Genomic DNA, 20,396 nt, shown 5'->3' with positions numbered 1-20,396 from the left:
GCTTTTGGTGTTTTAGTCATGAAGTCCTTGCCCACACCTATGTCCTGAATGGTATTGCCTAGGTTTTCTTCCAGGATTTTTATGGTTTTAGGTCTAAGTCTTTTTTTTTTTTTTTTTTTTTTTTTTTGAAACGGAGTCTCGCTCTGTGGCCCAGGCTGGAGTGCAGTGGCCGGATCTCAGCTCACTGCAAGCTCCGCCTCCCAGGTTTATGCCATTCTCCTGCCTCAGCCTCCCGAGTAGCTGGGACTACAGGCGCCGCCACCTCGCCCAGCTAGTTTTTTGTATTTTTTAGTAGAGACGGGGTTTCACTGGTTTAACCAGGATGGTCTCGATCTCCTGACCTCGTGATCCGCCCGTCTCGGCCTCCCAAAGTGCTGGGATTACAGGCTTGAGCCACCGCGCCCGGCCCATTTAAGTCTTTAATCCATCTTGAATTAATTTTTGTACGAGGTGTAAGGAAGGGATCCAGTTTCAGTTTTCTACATATGGCAACCCAAATGTCCATCAATGATAGACTGGATTAAGAAAATGTGGCACATATACACAATGGAATACTATACAGCCATAAAAAAGGATGAGTTCATGTCCTTTGTAGGGACATGAATGAAGCTGGACACCATCATTCTCAGCAAACTATCACAAGGGCAGAAAACCAAATACCGCACATTCTCACTCATAGGTGGGAACTGAACAATGAGAACACTTGGACATAGGATGGGGCACATCACACACTAGGGCCTGTCATGGGGTTGGGGGAAGGGGAAGGGATATCATTAGGAGGAATGCCTAATGTAAATGACGAGCTAATAGGTGCAGCACACCAACATGGCACATGTATACATATGTAACAAACCTGCATGTTGTACACATGTACCCTAGAACTTAAAGTATAATAATAATAATTAAAAAAAAAAAAAAAGAAGAAGAGAGAATGGGGCAGAAAAAAAAAATTTGAAGAAATAACAGGCCGGCTGCAGTGGGCTCACACCTGTAATCCCAGCACTTTGGGAGGCCGAGGTGGGTGGATCACCAGAGGTCAGGAGTTCGAGACCAGCCTGGCCAACATGGTGAAACCCCGCCTCTACTAAAAATACAAAAAGTATCTGGGCGTGGTGGCGCATGCCTGTAATCCCAGCTACTCGGAAGGCTGAGGCAGGAGAATCACTTGAACCAGGGGAGCAGAGGTTGCAGTGAGCTGAGATCATGCCATTGCACTCCAGCCTGGGAGACAGAATAAGACTCTATCTCAAAAAATAGGAAATAATGGCCAGAAGTTTCCCAGGTTTCATAAAAAGCATCAACCATTGAATGACGAACCCCAAACAAGATAATTACAGACACTATACTAGTCACATTACACTCAAACTGTAGGAAACCAAAGATAAAGAGAAAAAAGCTATTAGAGCAAGGAAAGGCACATTCCACAGATGTGAACAAGTCTGTAAGTAAGAGCTAACTTCTCATCAGAAATGATGAAAGCCAGAAGACACTGGAGTGACCAACCCAGAATTCTACATCCAGCAAAAATATCTTCCTAAAATGAGGGTGAAATAAAGACATTTTCAGATATACGAAAGCTAAGAGGATTGTCAAAAGCTGCAGAATTGTACCAGAAACGCTGAAGGAAGTTCCTTAAGCTGAAAGGAAATGACAACAGATGGAAACTCAAACCTGTATGTTGGTCTCAGGAAGGAAAGAAGGGTCAGGATTAGTAAATATAAGACTTTTCTTTCTTTCTCTTAATCTTTTTAAAAGATAACTGTTTAAAGAAAACTAACATTATATTATGAGGTTTATAAAGTATGCAGTACAAAGTCTGGGATGGAATAACCGTAATTAGATCATTGTAACGTCATATGTGGAATGGTACAATATAATTCTAAGTAGACAGTGATAAATTAAGAATGCATGGTGTAGATCAAGTGTGGTGGCTCATGTTTATAATCCCAGTACTTTGGGAGGCCAAAGCAGGAGGACTGCTTGAGCTCCACAGTTCAGGACCAGCCTGGGTGACACAGTAAGACCCTGTCTCTACTAAGAATTTAAAAAACTAGCCAGGCATAGTGGCACACATCTGTAGTCTGAGCTACTCAGGAGGCTGAGGCAAGAGGATTGTTTGAGCTCAAGGAGTTGAGGCTGCAGTGAACCATGATCACAAAACTATAATCTAGCCCAGACAACAGAGTGAGACCCTGTCTCAAAAAAATAAAAACAAAAAACATAATGTCATATCTTAGAATGACCACTTTAAAAACAGAGGAATAGCTAACAAATGCAAAAAAAAAAAAAAGAAAAGAAATAAATAAAATGGAATACTAACAATTTCAACTGATTCAATGTAACTAAGAAAAACTATTATATAAAACACTTCTTTTAGTAAAACAGAGCAAACAATTCTTCCATGGAGAGAGTTGGCTAATGCAAAACTACATTTTACAACAGAAACCATGTTTAAATTGATGGCTATGATATAAAACCTTTGGATAAAGGCAGCTAAAATGAAATTTGAGATTAGGCAAGACTCTAACTATCTAACATGTTTGCTTGTTTCAAGACAAAATAATCCATGGCCAGGTGCAGCGGCTCACGCCTGTAATCCCAGCACTTTGGGAGGCTGAGGTGGGCGGAACACAAGGTCAGAAGTTCAAGACCAGGTTGGCTAACATGGTAAAACCCCATCTCTACCATCTCTACTAAAAACACAAAAATTAGCCGTCCGTAGTCGTGGGCACCTGAAATCCCAGCTACCTGGGAGGCTGAGGCAAGAGAATTGCTGGAACCTAGGAGGCAGAGGTTGCAGTGAGCTGAGATCATGCCACTGCACTCCAGCCTGGGCAACAGGGCAAGACTCCCTCTAAAAAAAAAAAAAAAATCCACAATACAGAAAGAAAGGAACACAGTAGTACATAAAGCTTGTTTTCCCAACTTTGTGCTACAACCAACTGGAAACCAATCATTTTATGAAGAAAAGTTTGTAAATCAAGTATTCTTAATACTTTTACATATTAGAAATACATTTTAAAGTCTATTAATAATGAAAATAGCTTCACTAAAAACTAATTAAAAGCCAAAAATGGCGTTTTAGCATCAACGAATACGAACTTTCACAATATCTGTTAAATATCTGTTATGCTTAACAGATATGCAATAAAATGTTTACCAGTATTACTGAATCATTGAATTTTAGTTTTGAGTATAATATACACATAGTCTAAAATTCAAAACACACAAAAAATAATATACAATAAAAAGTTTAGACTGGGTACAATGGCTCACATCTGTAATCCCAGCACTTTGGGAGGCCAAGGCAGGTGGATCACTTGAGGCCAAAAGTCCAAGACCAGCCTGGCCAACAAGGCAAAACCCTATCTTTATGAAAAATACAAAAATTACCCGAGCATCGTGCTACACACCTGTAATCCTAGCTACTCAGGAGGCTGAGGCACAAGAATTCTTGAACACGGGAGGCAGAGGTTGCCGTGAGCCGAGATTGCACCACTCTGCTCCAGCCTGGGTGATGGAATAAGACTCTGTCTCAAAAGCAAACAACAAAAAAAGTATCTGTCCCTTGCTCCCATCCTCCAATCACCAGTAAGAGGAAAAACAATTATCACTAAAATACAATCAGGAGACATACATAATATATACTCCAGCTTGTTTCTGTGGACATGGTAACACTTTTCATAACACCAGAAATAACATTTTCTTTTTAAATTGGGATTATTTCAAAGCTCACAAAACAGAAAACATCTGGATGACAAAGGATTACCACATGAATGCCAAAAAGATCAAATGGAATGTTAAAACAAAGCATGATCAAGGAACACTGGAAGGACACAACAAAATGAAATTAACAAAAATACCAGCTAAGGTTCCATAAATTACTCTTGACCAACACTGACAGAACATCTGCAGCAGCGGGACAAAGGACAGGGTTACAAGTTTCTGTGCCTAGATCCCAAATTAGTTACCGAAAAGCCAAGATCACAAACCAGACTTAGAAAAATAACTCCTGCTTATGCATCAGATCACCCCTAAAGACTGATACCAACAACACAGAATGGCATCTGTGGGGCTCAAATGAACATCTGGAGAATTTACAAAGAAAACCATCGACTAGGCCAGGTGTGGTGGCTCACGCCTGTAATCCCAGCACTTTGGGAGGCCGACGTGGGCAGATCACTTCAGGTCAGGAGTTCAAGACCAGCCTGGTCAACATGATGAAACCCCATCTCTACTAAAAGTACAAAAAAATTAGCCAGGTGTGGGGCGCACACCTGTAATTCCAGCTACTCGGGAGGCTGAGGCAGGAGAATCACTGGAACCCGGGAGGCGTAAGTTGCAATGAGCCAAGATGGTGCCACTGTACTCCAGCCTGGGAGACAGAGTGAGACTCCCTCTCAAAAAAAAATAAATAAAACCATTGACTTACCACCTCGGGCCTCCTCAGATAAACAGCTTCAGATCTGATACTCTCAAGAGTAAATTGCCAATCATCAATTATTAAGGGGCAAATTATTCAGCTAAGGGTGATTAAAACTCTTTACATGGCCTTCCCTCCATTCAATTTAGTCACTTCACTAATGCTTTCACCTGAGAAGTAAAAAGAAGTTCACAGCTGGGTGCAGTGGCTCAAGCCTGTAATCCCAACACCTTGGGAGGCTGAGACAGAAAGTGGGGGAGGAATCACCTGAGGTCAAGAGTTCGAGACCAGCCTGGCCAACATAGTGAAGCTCCATCTCTCCTAAAAACACAAAAAATTAGCCGGGTATTGTGGCATGCACCTGTAATCCCAGCTACTCGGGAGGCTAAGGCAGAAGAATTGCTTGAACCCAGGAGGCAGAGGTTACAGTGAGTTAAGATCACTCCACTGTACTCCAGCCTGGGCGACAGAGCAAGACTCCATCTCAAAAAAAAAAAAAAAAAAAAAATGAGTTCACTAAGAACACAATTGCCTGAGGGCCCTTAGACCACCATTTCTCCAAATTATCAGAAGACTGAAAGTGGTAAGATTGGGAGGAGAATCCTAAGAGGCCACTGGCGTAGTGGCCCACTATCTATGGAAAATACAAAAACCTACTCCTAACCTCACGTACTTAATTCAAAAGGAGTTGGGAAGAGGGAATACAAATGATTTCTATGGAGTCTTTAATTACCAGTTGGCTTGGGACAACTGGAGTTCCAGTGATATCCCTCATAATCTAACCCTGATGCATTTCTTAATACTTTTATGGGAACTTCTAGTAGTAAACTGGAAATGGGTCCCTGCAGCAAATCAGGCAGAACAATAATGTGGCAAAAGCTATATTACTGCCACCACTACCCTTTTTGTTTGTAGGCAAGGACTCAGTTCCAAGATCACATTCCCAGCCTTCTCTGCAGCTAGGCATGCTCAAGCATACAAAGCAAACACAGACAATGAAATATAAGGGAAAGTCTATTGAGATAATTTTTCATAAAAATTTCTTCCCTAGTGGAACAAAAGAAAAAAGGAAGGAAACAGAGACGGGGGAAGGAGGGAAAAAGGTAGGAAAAATTTGCATAAGGATAAATTGTCCTGTCCTCCTCTTCTTCCACCTGAAGTCGTTATATGAAAATATAGTACTTGGAGTTGCAGAAACTATCCAGCAATCATGAGGAGAATTATTACCAACATACAGAAAGATGGCAGGTACCTAGGACTACTAACCGTGGTGAAAGATTCTGTAGCATCACTTGAGCAGTTTATCTTTGAGGTTAATTTCAGGTTTCAACCCACAGGTTACTCTTTAAAGAATACGTCAGACTATAATTTTTTTTTTTTTTTTTTTGAGACACAGTCTCGCTCTGGTGTGATTTCAGCTCACTGCAACCTCCGCCTCCCGGGTGCAAGCGATTCTCCTGCCTCAGCCTCCCAAGTAGCTGGGAGTACAGGCACGTGCCACCACGCCTGACTAATTTTTCGTATTTTTTAGTAAAGACGGGATTTCACCATGTTGGCCAGGATGGTCTCGATCTCCTGACTTCTTGATCTGCCCACTTCAGCCTCCCAAAGTGCTGGGATTACAGGCGTGAGCCACTGCGCCCGGCCAGAGACTATAAATTTCTAAATTGATGTTCCCAATTACAAAACAAATTACGGCCAGGCGCCATAATTTGTGAACTAGAATTGATACCCAGGTTGCATGCCTCTAAACCAGGGGTCCTCAACTCCCAGGCCATGAACCACTAACAGTCCGTGGCCTGTTACAAACTGGGGCACACAGCAGGAGGTAACTGGCGGGCAAGCAAGCAGGCGAAGCTTCATCTGTATTTACGGTCGCCCCCCATTGCTCACATTGCTACCTGAGCTTTGCCTCCTGTCAGATCAGCAGTAGCATTAGATTCTCATAGCATGAACCCTATTGTGAACTGCACATGCAAGGGATCTAGGTTGCATGATCCTTATGAGAATCTAATGCCTGATGATCTGTCACTGTCTCCCACAACCCCAGATGAGACCGTCTAGTTGCAGAAAAACAAGCTCAGCGCTCCCACTGATTCTACAGTATGTTGGATTGCATAATTATTTCATTATATATTACAATGTAACAACAATAGGAATAAAGTGTACAATAAATGTGATGCACTTGAATCATCCGGAAAACATCCCCCCGACCCCGCCCGCAGTCCATGGGAAAATTGCGTTCCAAGAAACCAATCCCTGCTGCCAAAAAGGGTTGGGGACCACTGCTCTAAACTACCACTTGTTCCAGTATATCACACCTATGCTACCATACAAATTACCTTCATAATCTCTTATATTTATATACCTGAGTGTGGCTAAAAAGACCAGGTGAAGGTAAAGTATATACAAAAGTTATTCAATACTTTTTTCTTAGAGATAGGGTCTTGCTAAGTTGCCCAGGCTGGAGTGTAGTGGCTACTCACAAGTACTATCATAGCTCACAGCAGCCTTAAGCTGCAGATCCTCTTGCCTTAGCGAGGACTACAGTCACATGTTACGGTGCCAGAGTAACACTTCTATTCTTAACCCTAGAGATAAGTAACTTTCATTATTAGTCCTAAGTTTAATACCATCAAGTTCAAGAGAGTATCCTCCATTCATGTCTATGAATCATAAAATATCTTCACCTGCAGTGGGCTGCAATGGCTGTCCCATTCAGGACAGAATCTTTAAATTTTAGGAGCAGGTAAAGATTTATGAATAATGGCTTAGGAGCTAATAAACCAATAGTCATCAATAGGAAGAGGTATTACCAAAACCCTAATTCTTTCCATTCAAGTACACAGTGGTCTGTGACAAAAAAGTTTTAATTAAGTAGACCCTCTCAAACTATATTTCCTTCTCTGCCTAGTTAGCATCTCCTTCTTATTCTCCCCCAACATAACTGACAATAATATGAAAGTATATATTTAAACTTAGATTTCATTTAGTCATTTGAAGTTGCATATTACCTTTTATTAATTTTAAAATCAGGTAATTTTCTTTTTTCCTTCTCTCAAAGAAATGTTATTTAAGTATAGCCCTACTTGATCTTTGTTCTTGCAGCTCTCAGTTTTTGAAAAATTCTCCCTCTCAAGATTTATAACATTTTAAGTTCTAATTTGAAAGAACACTAATTGAGAGCAATTATGATTGCTGAATGAATTTTTAAATACCAGAGTCCAGTACCTGATCTACTACTTCCAGTTTTCATATCTAAAACATCACTGAGGGCTGGGCATGGTGGCTCATGCCTGTAATCCCAGCACTTTGGGAGCTCAAGGCAGGCAGATCACTTGAAGCCAGGAGTTGGAGACCAGCCCTAACCATCATAGCGAAACCCTATCTCTATAAAAACTACAAAAATTAGGTCAGGCGCCGTGGCTCACGCCTGTAATCCCAGCACTTTGGGAGGCCGAGGTGGGCAGATCACGAGGTCAGGAGATCGAGACCATCCTGGCTAACACGGTGAAATCCCGTCTCAACTAAAAATACAAAAAAAAAAAAAAAAAAAATTAGCCAGGCATGGTGGCGGGCACCTGTAGTCCCAGCTACTCAGGAGGCTGAGGCAGGAGAACGGCGTGAACCCAGAAGGCAGACCTTGCAGTGAGCCGAGATAGTGCCACTGCACTTCAGCCTGGGCAACAGAGCGAGACTCCGTCTCAAAAAAAAAAAAAAAATTACCACAAAAATTATCTGGGCATGGTGGCACAGAGCTGTAATCCCAGCTACTCAGGAGGGTGAGGCATAAGGATCGCTTGAGCCTGCAAGGCAGAGGTTGCAGTAAGCCAAGATCGCACCATTGCACTCCAGTCTAGGCAACAAACCAAGACTGTGTCTCAAAAAAAAAAAAATTTTTTTTTTGAATTTAAAAAATAAAAACACCATTAACTGCAAGACACATTATTTTATATTCTGCTAAGAAAAAAATGCTGCCAATTAACACAATACCCTGTCACTTAGAATTTTTATTTATACTTATTAAAAGAGTTATTTTAAACTTATTTAGTCAGAGTTCAGCATATATTACTTCTATGCATAATAAAAAAAGATAAATGAAATAAACTAGTGTATAAATGGGTCATATTCAGAGTTGAACTCTTCTGAATCATTTTTTTTAATCAGTCATTGATATCCATATTTTTCCACAAATTACCATCCTCCATGCTATCAAAAAAGCCCAGGTGATCCAACATTTGTATGCCAACCATTGTCTCTGGGATTTTCTTACAAGCCTGCTGATACCCATTCCACAAGTTCCATGCATGAAGAGGCAATGACAACTACATCACAGCCTAAAAGAACCATAAGACGCATCTTGATTTCAGAAATGTAAGAATGTAAAAAAATGTGCTTCTTGTAATTCATGAAACACAGTAACTTCCTTTTGTACCTTGAGTAAGACAGAATTCTTCCTGGACTTCAGTTTTCCAATAATAACAGTAGCTACCAATGCTAAATACCTACCATTCTTGGCATTTCACCTGTCTCATTTTACTTCACAGAAAAGCAAAAAGGTCAATATTAATCTTGTTCCACACATATAAAATACCGAAGCTCAGAAAAGCTATAAGCCACTTGTCCAAGATTACCCAGCTAATAAGCAGCAGAGCTGGGTTTCAATCTATGGCCTACCTTCGAAGTTCTTATTCTTTCCATTACCAGTGGTTCTCAAAATTAAGTGCACATAAAAAACTCAGGTGAGGACCGGCATGTGGCTCACGCCTGTAATCCCAGCACTTTGGCAGGCTGAGACAGGTGGATTGCTTGAGCCCGGGAGTTTGAGACCAGCCTGGGCAACATGGCCAAACCCATCTCTACAAAAAAAAAAATACAAAAATTAGCTGGGCATGGTGGTGTGCACCTGTAGTCCTAACTACTCCAGAGGCTGGGTCAGAGGATTGCTTGATTCCAGAAGGTGGAGACTGCAGTGAGCCATGATCATGCCCCTGCACTCCAGTCTGGGTGACAGAATGAAACTGTATCAGAAAAAAAAAAAAAAAAAGAAACGAAACTCAAGTGATTCTTCCATAGAATGGGAAAAAAATACTGCATATATTTGCAAATCATATATTTGCAAATCTGGTAAGTTATAAAGAACTCTTAAAACTCAATAAAAACAATTTTTTTAATGGGCAAAGCATCTGAATAGACATTTCTTCAAAGAAAATATACAAATGGCCAATAAGCATATGAAAAAATGCTCACCATCATAAGCTGTTGGAAAAATGCTAGTCAAAGCCACTTACAATATCACTTCACATCCACTAGAATGCCTATAATCAAAAAGACAGACAATAACATGCACTGGCCATGATGTGGAGAAATAGGAAGCATCATGTATTACTGCTGGTGGGAATATAAAATGGAGCAGCTGTTTTGGAAAACAGTTTGAAAGTTCCTCAAAAAGTTAAACAGAGTTATATGACCCAGACATTCCATTTTTAGGTATATATCCAAGAGAAAAACATATATCCATACAAAAACTTGCACATGAATGTTCACAGCAACATTATTAATAATTGCAAAAAGTAGAAACAACCCAAATCTCTGTCAACTGATGAAGGGATTAATAAAATGTGTCATATGCATACAATGGGATATTATTTGGCAATAAAAAGGAATGAAGTAATGATACTACACCTGACGAATCTTGAAAACATTATGCCAGGCTGGGCGCGGTGGCTCACGCCTATAATCCCAGCACTTTGGGAGGCCAAGGCAGGTGGATCACTTGAGGTCAAAAGATGGCAAAACCCCATCTCTACTAAACCTCACTGAGGTTTTGAGATGGCAAAACCCCATCTCTACTAAAAATACAAAAATTAGCTGGGCATGGTGGCAGGTACCTGTAAACCCAGGTACTCAGGAGGCTGAGATAGGTGAAATGCATGAACCCGGGAGGCGGAGGTTGTAGTGAGCCGGGATTGGGCCACTGCACTCCAGTCTGAGTGACACAGAGAAACTCTGTCTCAAACAAAAAAGAAAGAAAAAAAAAAGGAACCATTATGCCAAAATAAGCCAGTCACAAGAAACTACAATGTTACAGAATTCCATTTATATAGATTCCATTTCTGTGGAGACAGAAAGTAGATAAGTGGTTGCTTAAGGCTGGAGAGGGTGATGGGGAGCAACTGCTAATGGGTACCAAGTTTCTTTTAGGGGGAACTAAAACATTTTAAATTGGTGTGATGATTGTACAACCCTAAGGAAAAAAAAAAAACAAAAAACGTTGAATGGTACACTTTAAATGGGATATGTAATCATATACGACATGCAGTCGCATCATGTAACTTACATGGTATGTACATTGTATATAAATAAAGCCTTTAAAAAAAAAAATCTAGACTAGATTAGATTACCTCTAAGATCTTTCTAGATAACAACAGTCTCTGAGACACTGAAAAAAGGTCTCAGCATCACGCACAGTGGCTCATACCTGTAACCCCAATACTTTGGGAGGTCAAGGTGGGAGGATCACTTGAGCCCAGGAGTTCAAGACCAGTTCGGGCAACATAGTGAAACCCTGTCTCTACAAAAAATACAAAATTAGCCAGGCATGGTGGTGCATGCCTGTGGTCCCAGCTACTCAGGAGGCTGAGGTAGAAGGATCACTTAAGTCTGGGAGATCAATACTGCAGGGAGAAATGATAACACCACTGTGCTCCAGCTTGGGTGACAGAATGAGAACCTGTCTCAAAAAAAAAAAGTCTCAGAACATCCATAAACAGACATCGGAATCCAATCTCCCGTGACTCCTGGGAATCTACAGTTCAGAGAAAGTAACACACAGTACAGTAATTCCTCATTTGAGGTCTCTAGACCACCAGATGTCTGCAAAGGCAGGACAGGTGCTTCTTGAGCCAGTTTCAATTCTTCAGAACATCTATAAGAAATCACATATTCAGCCTTCTCTGGGGTAAAGTTTTTTAAGTGTCTTTGACTTTGGCTAAACTCACATTAACAGTTTGAAAATAGTGATTTAGAGCTCACTGACAGCTCAATGTATAAAAAAATAAGAAAACAAATTGTTCCCTGATAATATACTGTTTTTGGGGGGGAGGGTTATTTTTTGGTTTTGGGGTTTTTCTGAGACAGTGTCTAGCTCTGTCGCTCAGGCTGGAGTGCTATGGCACTATCTCAGCTCACTGCAACCTCCACGTCCTAGGTCCAAGTGATTCTCCTGCCTCAGCCTCTCAAGTAACTAGAGTAGCTAGGATTATAGGTGTGTGCCACCATGCCCAGCTAATTTTTGTATTTTTGGTAGAGACAGGGTTTCACCATGTTGGCCAGGCTGGTCTCAAACCCCTGACCTCAAGTGATCCACCTGCCTCGGCCTCCCAAAGTGCTGGGATCACAGGCATGAGCCAACGCACCCAGACTCCTGATAATATATTATACTTTTTGATAGGCAAAATATTTTTTACAACTGGACTTATGATGAGTTCCTTGGTTAAAAGCTTGGGAAACACAGATACATGGGACAGTACGGTAGTATGGAAATCAGGACAAATCGCTTCGAGTCCTCACAAATATAATTCACTTCATTTCACTGTGCCTCAGTTTCCACTTTCATCTATAAAATGAACATACATATTATTCACCTGACTAAAATTCAATAATTTTTCCATATTATAGACTTCCTTAAAATGTCTTCTAAGAAGGTAGTTCTTTATATTCTGGGTCACTGCAAAAAATTTTCTTAACTGACTCTACTCAGCACAGCATAGGATAAACAATTCTAAGAAGTACGGCCGGGCGCGGTGGCTCAAGCCTGTAATCCCAGCACTTTGGGAGGCCGAAACGGGCGGATCACGAGGTCAGGAGATCGAGACCATCCTGGCTAACACGGTGAAACCCCGTCTCTACTAAAAATACAAAAAACTAGCCGGGCGAGGTGGCGGGCGCCTGTAGTCCCAGCTACTCGGGAGGCTGAGGCGGGAGAATGGCGTAAACCCGGGAGGCGGAGCTTGCAGTGAGCTGAGATCCGGCCACTGCACTCCAGCCTGGGCGACAAAGCGAGACTCCGTCTCAAAAAAAAAAAAAAAAAGAAGTACACAGATTCTAGTATGTAGAAACTTATTGTAAGTGGTCTTAAAAAGCAAAGAGAAAAAATATAATAATAAACTAAAAAGAAAGTAGACTACTTGTCTACTGCTGATAGCAAAAGTCAACAGAAAACACATCAGTATAAAACCTCCCCAAAGCACGGAATGTCCCGATTAACAACAAATTAGTTGTCTTTTCATCTCATACTTCATTCCCAAAATACTAGCTTCCAAATGCCATCCGCAGAACAAATGAACTGAAGAAGGGGAGGAGAACAAAGGAGAAAAACTGTATCATAATTGGTTTCCTGCCCTCGAAATTCCAAAAGATAAAAACTGGGGACCATGGGGGTGGGTTGCAGCAGTAGTGGCTCACTTCTGTAATCCCAGCACTTTGGGAGGCCAAAGTGGGAGAATCACTTGAGCCCAGGAGTTCAAGACCAGCATGGGCAACAAACAAACCCTGTCTCTACAAAATTTTTAAAATAAGCCAGTTGTGATGGCACATGCCTATAGTCCTAGGTACTCGGGAGGCTAAGGCAGGAGGATCGCCTGAACCCAGGAGGACAAAGACATAGTGAGCTAAGATCACACCACTGCATTCCAGCCTAGGCAACAGAGCAAGACTCTTGTCTCTTAAGAAAAAAAAAAAAAAATGAAAGAAAGAAAGAAAGAAGGGATGTAAGGGGGAAGAAATAGATAAAATTCAGCATAAAACTATATTTACAGTCTAATGTGCTATGTATTTTTTTTTAACTTTTTTCAATGTCATAAAAACATTTGACATTTTCTCAGGCTGAGCACAGTGGCTTGACAGTAGGATTACTTGAACCCAGAAGTTCAAGACCAGTCTGAGTAACATAGTGAGACCCCATCTCTACAAAAAATACAAAAATTAGCCGCGCACCTGGAGTCTCAGCTACCCTGGAGGATGAGATGGGAGGATCGCTTGAGCTTGGGAGGAGAGGTTGCAGTAAGCAGAGATCACACCACTGCATTCCAGCTTGGGCAACAGAGTGAGACTCTGCCTCAAATTAAATATATATATATATATATACACACACATACATATATATATACTACTAATGTCTTTAAGAATAAAAAGCTATTGGTACTTTTCTGAGTGAATTCATACTAACTTAAATTGAGCATAAAACTGGCAAGAGGCACTGGTGAGAAGGAGTACTAATCTCAAAAGAGGAAAAGCAAGCAAGATCCTTTACAACTTAATTCATATAAAAACCCAAGTTGGGGCCGGGCGCAGTGGCTCATGCCTGTAATCCTAGCATTTTGGGAGGTTGAGGCGGGAGGATCACTTAAGTCAGGAGTTCAAAAGCAGCCTGGCCGACATGGTGAAACTCAGCCTCTACTAACAATACAAAAAAATTAGCCAGGTGTGGTGGCAGGTGTGGTGGCAGCTACTAGGGAGGCTGAGGCAGGTGAATTGCTTGAACCCAGGAGGCAGAGGTTGCAGTGAGCTGAGATTGCACCACTGCACTCCAGCCTGGCCAACAGAGCAAGACTTCGTCTCAAAAACAAACAAAAAAACACCCAAGTTCAGAGATTTCCAATGAACTTTTAAAAAATCATTCCACTTGCTAGAGCAGACAAAAGAAGCCAGATCACTTCCTTCCTCAGGCAACTGAAGTTATCATGAATACCAAGAGAAGGCAAGTTTCAACTTTTTCAATACTGTCTTTGAAAAAAAAAAAAAAAAAGCAAATCAGAAACCTAAACTCTTGTTTTTATAGTAGGTAATACAGTATCCTATTCACAACTCTATGGGAATGAAAGGATTCATTCCATTAAGTTAATATAGATAGAAGAACATACTAACTCCTTCAAACAAATAACCTGCTAATCCTTGGAGCACCAACAATCTCTGCCTTTATATATTATATACTCTACAACAAACAGGATAGTGTATTTAAAGTGATCACATGAACCAAAGTATATAACACAAGCTCAACAGAGGTCCCCATGTCACCCTACAGAGTGTATACAGTATCTCACCCAAGAAAAAATAAGATACATTTAAATATGGCCAGTCACATTCATTTGACAAGGGTATAAAAATACAAAAATGAGTAATAGCCCATAACTTCAAAGACTTCACCTGAGGGAGGATGCCAGAAGCATGTGCAAAAATCAAAATCCTTTGAGATCACAGAGAACAAGGAACTTGCAGTTATTGGTAATCAAGAATTTGTCAGGTGAAAAAGTGAAAGGGTACCAACAGGCAAAGACAACAGCATACACAGAGGTATGAATGTAGACTGCACAATTAGACAACCTGATGTCCCAAGTGACCAGAGCTGGGGGAAGAAAGAGGAAGGATGCATGGGCATGAAATGGTAGCAACCAAGCCAGGAAAGGAAGCTTGCAGGTGGGTTGCAGAGAACCATATATACTATGACAAGGTGTTTGGCCTTTATCTAGAAGGCCACAGAGGAGTGATCTATAATAATGTTTTTAGAAAGCTAACTGGTGGTAATGTGGAAGAAATATTTAAAAGGAGAGATGGGAGATGGAAGATATAAGGACACTACGGCAATAATTAGGATACTAGTATAATGCAAGCCAAATGTGATAGATCAGCAATCATACAAACTAAGCAACAGTAACAGGAGCAAGAGACTATATCAACTTAGCTTAGATGTGTGCCATATCTCACATGCATTGTGATTTGATCTATACAACCTTGGGGAACAGAGGCCATTATTGCCCCTTTTTACAAATGAGAAAAATTAAGTTTATAAAGATTAATTCATTTTCCAAAAGTCAGCACAGATACCAGGACACAAACTCAGGACTGTCTGGCTGCAGTGTCCATATTCTTTACCATAAGCTCCTGCACCAAGCTACAGACAATAGGGGGAAATGCAGACAAAATGCAATCAAGAAGTCTTTAGAAGACACAATCAACAGGAATTATTACAACCACTGACCACCGATACCCCACACGGGATCTTCACTTACAAACTAATTCTGCCTTCCTGAACTGCTTCTGAAAATTTATTACTTTCTTCATCTAGAGATTTCTCAGTTTGCTTAATAAGTTAAAAACCTTAAACTTTTAACCACATCAAGAGTTTCAGATATCTCACACAGGAATTTTTTTATTTTTTTCTTTTGAGACAGGGTCTCACTCTGTTGCCCAGGTTGGAGTGCAGTGGTGCCATCTCAGCTCACTGCAACCTCCACCTACTGGGTTCAAGCAATTCTTCTGCCTCAGCCTCCCAAGTAGCTAGGACTACAGGCGCACGCCACCATGCCTCGCTAATTTTTGTATTTTTAGTAGAGACAGTGTTTCATCATGTTGGCCAGGCTGGTCTCAAACTCCTGACCTCAGGTGATCTGCCCACCTCAGCCTGCCAAAGTGCTGGGATTACAGGTGTGAGCCACCACGCATGGCCTCGCATAGGAATTTTTAAGTCTAAATATTTTCTTATGGTTATAACAAGGGAGAAAAGACAAATACAGAATTAAAATTGCAATTTTCAGTCAGAAAACAACAATCTTGATATATCCAGATTGGATGAGAATAGATTTATATGCCTTAGTCAGAAACCCTGAAGACACGTATACAACAGAAATGCTTATAGTGCCTAAATATAGGAGAGGAAAAAAGGAAATTCTTAAAACTAAAATCTTTGGGCTACAAACAGCAATCCAAACACATAATTTTATCATAACACCATCGAGTTAATATTTTTCATGAAACCAACATGAAGTTAGTGTACTACCAGAAAACTAGGTAACTGATAAGGCTTACAGACCCAATTCCAATTTAATAAATGTATTACAAAAGGGAAATAAGAATTGCAGCCACTCTTGTTTCACCATGCAAATCATCTCCCATTCTGGACGAAAATCTTTGTTGAACTGTCAGTCTATATTAAAAGACTGTTAAATAAGTGGTATTTCTTTCATTAAAATAAGTCATCCATCCCTCTAGGAAGAAAGATACTGATTTTCACAATATTAGCAAGATGTCTTAGCTATTCAAAGTTATCTTGACTATGAATATGAGTAACCTCAATAATAAAATAAAATATGATAAACACTTCTCACTAAATTTGGCACTCAAAGACAAAGTTGTATTTGTCATGTTCTAACCCAGTGAGAGCATATAATCATCTGGGGTTGACTGGCTCACCCCTAGATATTAACCATTAACCACAAGTGTTGGCTTAAAAATCTAACTATGTAAAACTGTTAAGGTCAATAAAATGATTGTTACAGTTCTGTGGAAAGATTATTTAAACAAGAATCTTTAATTATTATAATTTGACTAATAAGACTTTTAAGGTCCTTGTTTTTTCCAAATACTATGTGTGCACTATAGGTCCCCCACTGAAGGAAAAAGTTTGTATTGTGTTAGTTCCAGTTCTAATTTCCAGCTGAGTCAAAGTTCTAACAGCCTTAAAGCAGGAAATCCAAAAGGAAATTCCATCATCAGTTCCTGGGGCTTGGTAACTCAAAGCTTCTTTGAAACAGAGAAATAGAAGTCCTTGAACTATTTACTATAGCCTTACCTCATATCTTCAAGCAAATCACATTCTGCTTGATGTTTGGCTTGAAGTTTTGTCATCTGCTCAACTTGAATGTTTTTCAGTTCTTGGGTAACTTTCACCTAAAATACACCATATATTTATGAAGGTCTTTTTACAAATTTAACCCAAAAAAATTGCTTAAGGAAAATACATCTGTCAGAATATGTCTCTTGCTCGCCTCTCCCCTGAAGGCCATAAATCCATTATTCGCCCTCTAGTTTTATTTACTGAAGATACTTACTTAATGAAAAATTAAAGCCAAATAGCCTGAACAGAGGTTTAATGAAAATACACGACTATAAATATTACAAACTAAAGACATGCAAAATAAACTGCCAGTCATTCCATTTCATACACAAGCTCAATCCATGTCTAGGTCTTCCTAGAGTTTTAAAAGAGGCTGTCTTCTATTTCTAAAAAAGATTCAAAGACATTAACCACCAGGAGAGGCGAGCAGAGTGTGGATGGGGGCTGGGAGCCTAAGAGTGCCTGATACCCAATGACCAATATTTACACAATCATGATAATATGCATGAGTCGACTACATAAATTACTCCATAATGGCTGCGAAAAAGCACACTGTCTCAGAATGATGCCCTCGACTTGCTGACAGTGCATCAAATCACAATCTCTTTCTCACAAAGGAGAAAGCAAAAGTGACCTTCCAGCGTATGCAGTGCTTTTAAACTACCCCAGCAAGCTGATCCCGGTAGAGGCTCCACTTCAAACAGCGAGAACAGCAAATGCCTGCTGGCCAGAGAGCCTCGCCCGCGAGGCCGGGCCCCAGGGTTCGAAGTTACGGTGGGTCTGGAATCTCGGCCTCAGGAGTGGGACCACCCGGAGGGGTGGGGGTACATGTTCGAAAGAAAATGACTCACTTAAATGGAGAAACCCGGATTAGGAAAGAGAGAAAGCAGAGGCAGCAGACATGGGTGAGTTAGGCGTTAGGCAAATGTTTGCCCACGAGGGGAGGACAGAACGGCCTCATCCACCCAGTGCCCAGAGTAGACATTCAGTATCCATCTGTAGGATTAAAAGGCAAGGACACAGCCTCGACCCCTGGGAAAGCCGGGGAAGGGCGCAGCGGGGAGGCTGATGACAAGCAGGGTGCATCCGTCACTCCCACCCTGGTCATCCAACCCCGGATCGCAGTGCACACGCCACGCACCTCCCGGGCCCGGTACTCGCTTTTCAGAAGACAGCACTACAGCCTCCTCGCCCCTCAGTCGGGAGCGAGGCAGGACCCGTCAATCCTTAATTTATTTTCCCTTGGGGTGAGGAGGCGGTGACTATTCCAACTTCTTTTCGGCCGCCCCGTAGGAAAAGCAGGCCAAACCCTAAGGCTAGGCTAGAAACAAATCCCCCGCAAATTTGCAAACGGGCGGGGCTGGCGACAAGCGGCTGGAGGGCTCAAAGCTGGTGCAGACTAAACAATCACACACGCACAAGGCTCTGCAAAGCTGCCGGGGCGTCCCCGCCTCCCCCTCGGTGCAGCCTGGAGAATGCACTTTGCAGCGGGCAACACTGCCACGCGCGCGCACACACACAAACGCACACCCGAAACTCTTGTGAAATGTCTGGGGGTCTCCTGCGTAGAGGAGGGACGAGCCCCGGCGGCCCCTCTGTCGGAAAGGCAACTCACGAGCACGCCCCCCACCTGGAGCCGGCAGCAAGTCGGTGACAAGCCCAAGGCGAGGGCGGTCACGGCCCCTTGCGGGAGGGGGAGGGGGCGCAGCGGTCGCCCCAGCCGCGTTCCGCGTACGCATCTCTCCGAACCCCAAAGCCCACCAACTGCGCCCTTACCTTCCTCGGCGGCGGCTGCATGATGCTGAAGGGACATCAATCCTCCCCGACGGCAGCCTTAGCAAGGACCAGGAGGAGGAGGGCCGGAGAGGAGGGGACGGCCCAGCAAGCAAGCGCGTGTGTGAAAGGAGAGCCTAAGAAGCAGGACTTGCCCCGAAGGGAGCAGGCCGGCGGGCGGCAGGAGGACCCCGGCCAGAGAGCGAGTGTGAGGAGAAGGGGGAGGAGCGCCGGGAAGGCTTGGGGCCCGGGCGGCCCGGGGGTGTGTGAGGAAGGAGGCGGAGACGGTGAAGGGGCGGGGGCCCCGGGAGCAGGGGCGCGAGGGTCTCAGCCGGCGGGGCGGCGGGTGAGCCGCCGCAGAATTGTCCGCGCTCCCCGTCCGCCGCCTGCTGGGCCGCTCCTGGCGGACGCAGCGGCCCCCACCCCACCCACTCAGGCGGCCCGGCCCTCGCTGGGCCTAACGCCCCCGCCCGCCCGGGAGGAGGAAGGTGGTGCCGCGCTCCCCACTAGGGCTCCACCACTCAGGCCGCGGGAATTTCCGGCCTCGCCGCGCGGCGCAGCGCCCCGCTCCGGCTGTTGAGGGAACCGCTCAGTCCAGAGCGGGGTTCGAGGGGCCGGTCCGCGCTGCCGGTAGGGAGCGAGGCCACGGCACAGGGCTTCGTACCGCGGCAGGGGAAGGGGGGAGCTAACGGATTGGTCGGCGGGTGGGAGGTGTAGAAAAGCCAGCGCCACGCGAAAATCCCCCCTTTCTCTCCGAGAGTGGCACGTTCCAGACGCCTCCTGGCCTCCCTCCCCCACGCTGAGAGCCAGCCGGGGGCTTCCCGCGCGCTTTCCCGCCAGCTCGCCCCGGCGCGCGTCTCCGCTCGGGGGCGCGCACGTGGGCGGGAGAGGGCTCCGCGCCGACGCACGCGCAGAGGCCGCCCCCGTCTCCTGCCCGCCTTTGCGGCTGCAGTGTGTGTGTGTATGTGTCGGGGGGCGGGGGGCGACGCTCTCAGGGAAATGTTTGCAGTCGGGAGGGGGTCAGCATCCCTGTGGGATACAGAATTCTGGCGTTTGCTTCCTCTCAGCCCCTCAACACCCCACTCTTCCTACCAGCTAGATGTGCGCGAGAGGGGCGAGCAAGGACGAATCGCTTTGCGGCTGGCCGCAGGTGCCAGGCCATTGCGATTGTAGGGCGGAAAGGCAATTGCTCTGCAAAGGAAACGGCGGCACTCTACTGCAGGGCATTCAAGTCAAAGATCACTGACTGCGCTGAGAGGGAACCGAGAGAACGTTTAGGCCGAGGCCCCCATTTCACAGACGGGGAGGCAAGTGCCCATAGAGGGAAGCCTTTCTGAGGGTTACAGAGCAGGACTAGAATCTCTGCGTCAGGAAGGGTTCTATGGGTTATTTTAAAAAAGAAACAGGTGCAGGATAATAGGCACGAGGAAAAGTAGAGGAGGCAGGAGAGGCCATAGAGGAAGCCCTTGTCTGGGAGTCAGGATCTCTGGGTGCCAGTCTACTTTGCCTACCCCTAACAGGCTAGGT

At 43.5% G+C, this 20,396-nt stretch overlaps 1 protein-coding gene across 1 annotated transcript in view; it reads right to left on the bottom strand.

The window, feature by feature from the left end:
* FCHSD2 (FCH and double SH3 domains 2) overlaps positions 1-19,686 on the bottom strand; it is a 323,208-nt gene extending 303,522 nt beyond the window's left edge. The window contains exons 1-2 of the mRNA XM_010366863.2: positions 18,873-19,686; positions 17,052-17,149 (exon numbers count right to left, since the gene is read on the bottom strand). Of these exons, the coding sequence (XP_010365165.2) occupies positions 17,052-17,149; positions 18,873-18,893 (119 nt within the window). The 5' untranslated portion in view covers positions 18,894-19,686. The remainder of the gene's footprint in view (positions 1-17,051; positions 17,150-18,872) is intronic.
* Between the last annotated feature and the right edge of the window lie 710 nt (positions 19,687-20,396).

This window comes from Rhinopithecus roxellana, chromosome 15 (assembly GCF_007565055.1).
Source record: "Rhinopithecus roxellana isolate Shanxi Qingling chromosome 15, ASM756505v1, whole genome shotgun sequence".
Taxonomy (NCBI): Eukaryota; Metazoa; Chordata; class Mammalia; order Primates; family Cercopithecidae; genus Rhinopithecus; species Rhinopithecus roxellana.
Note: the sequence above shows the minus strand (reverse complement) of the source record. Positions and strands in the feature narration are given on the sequence as shown.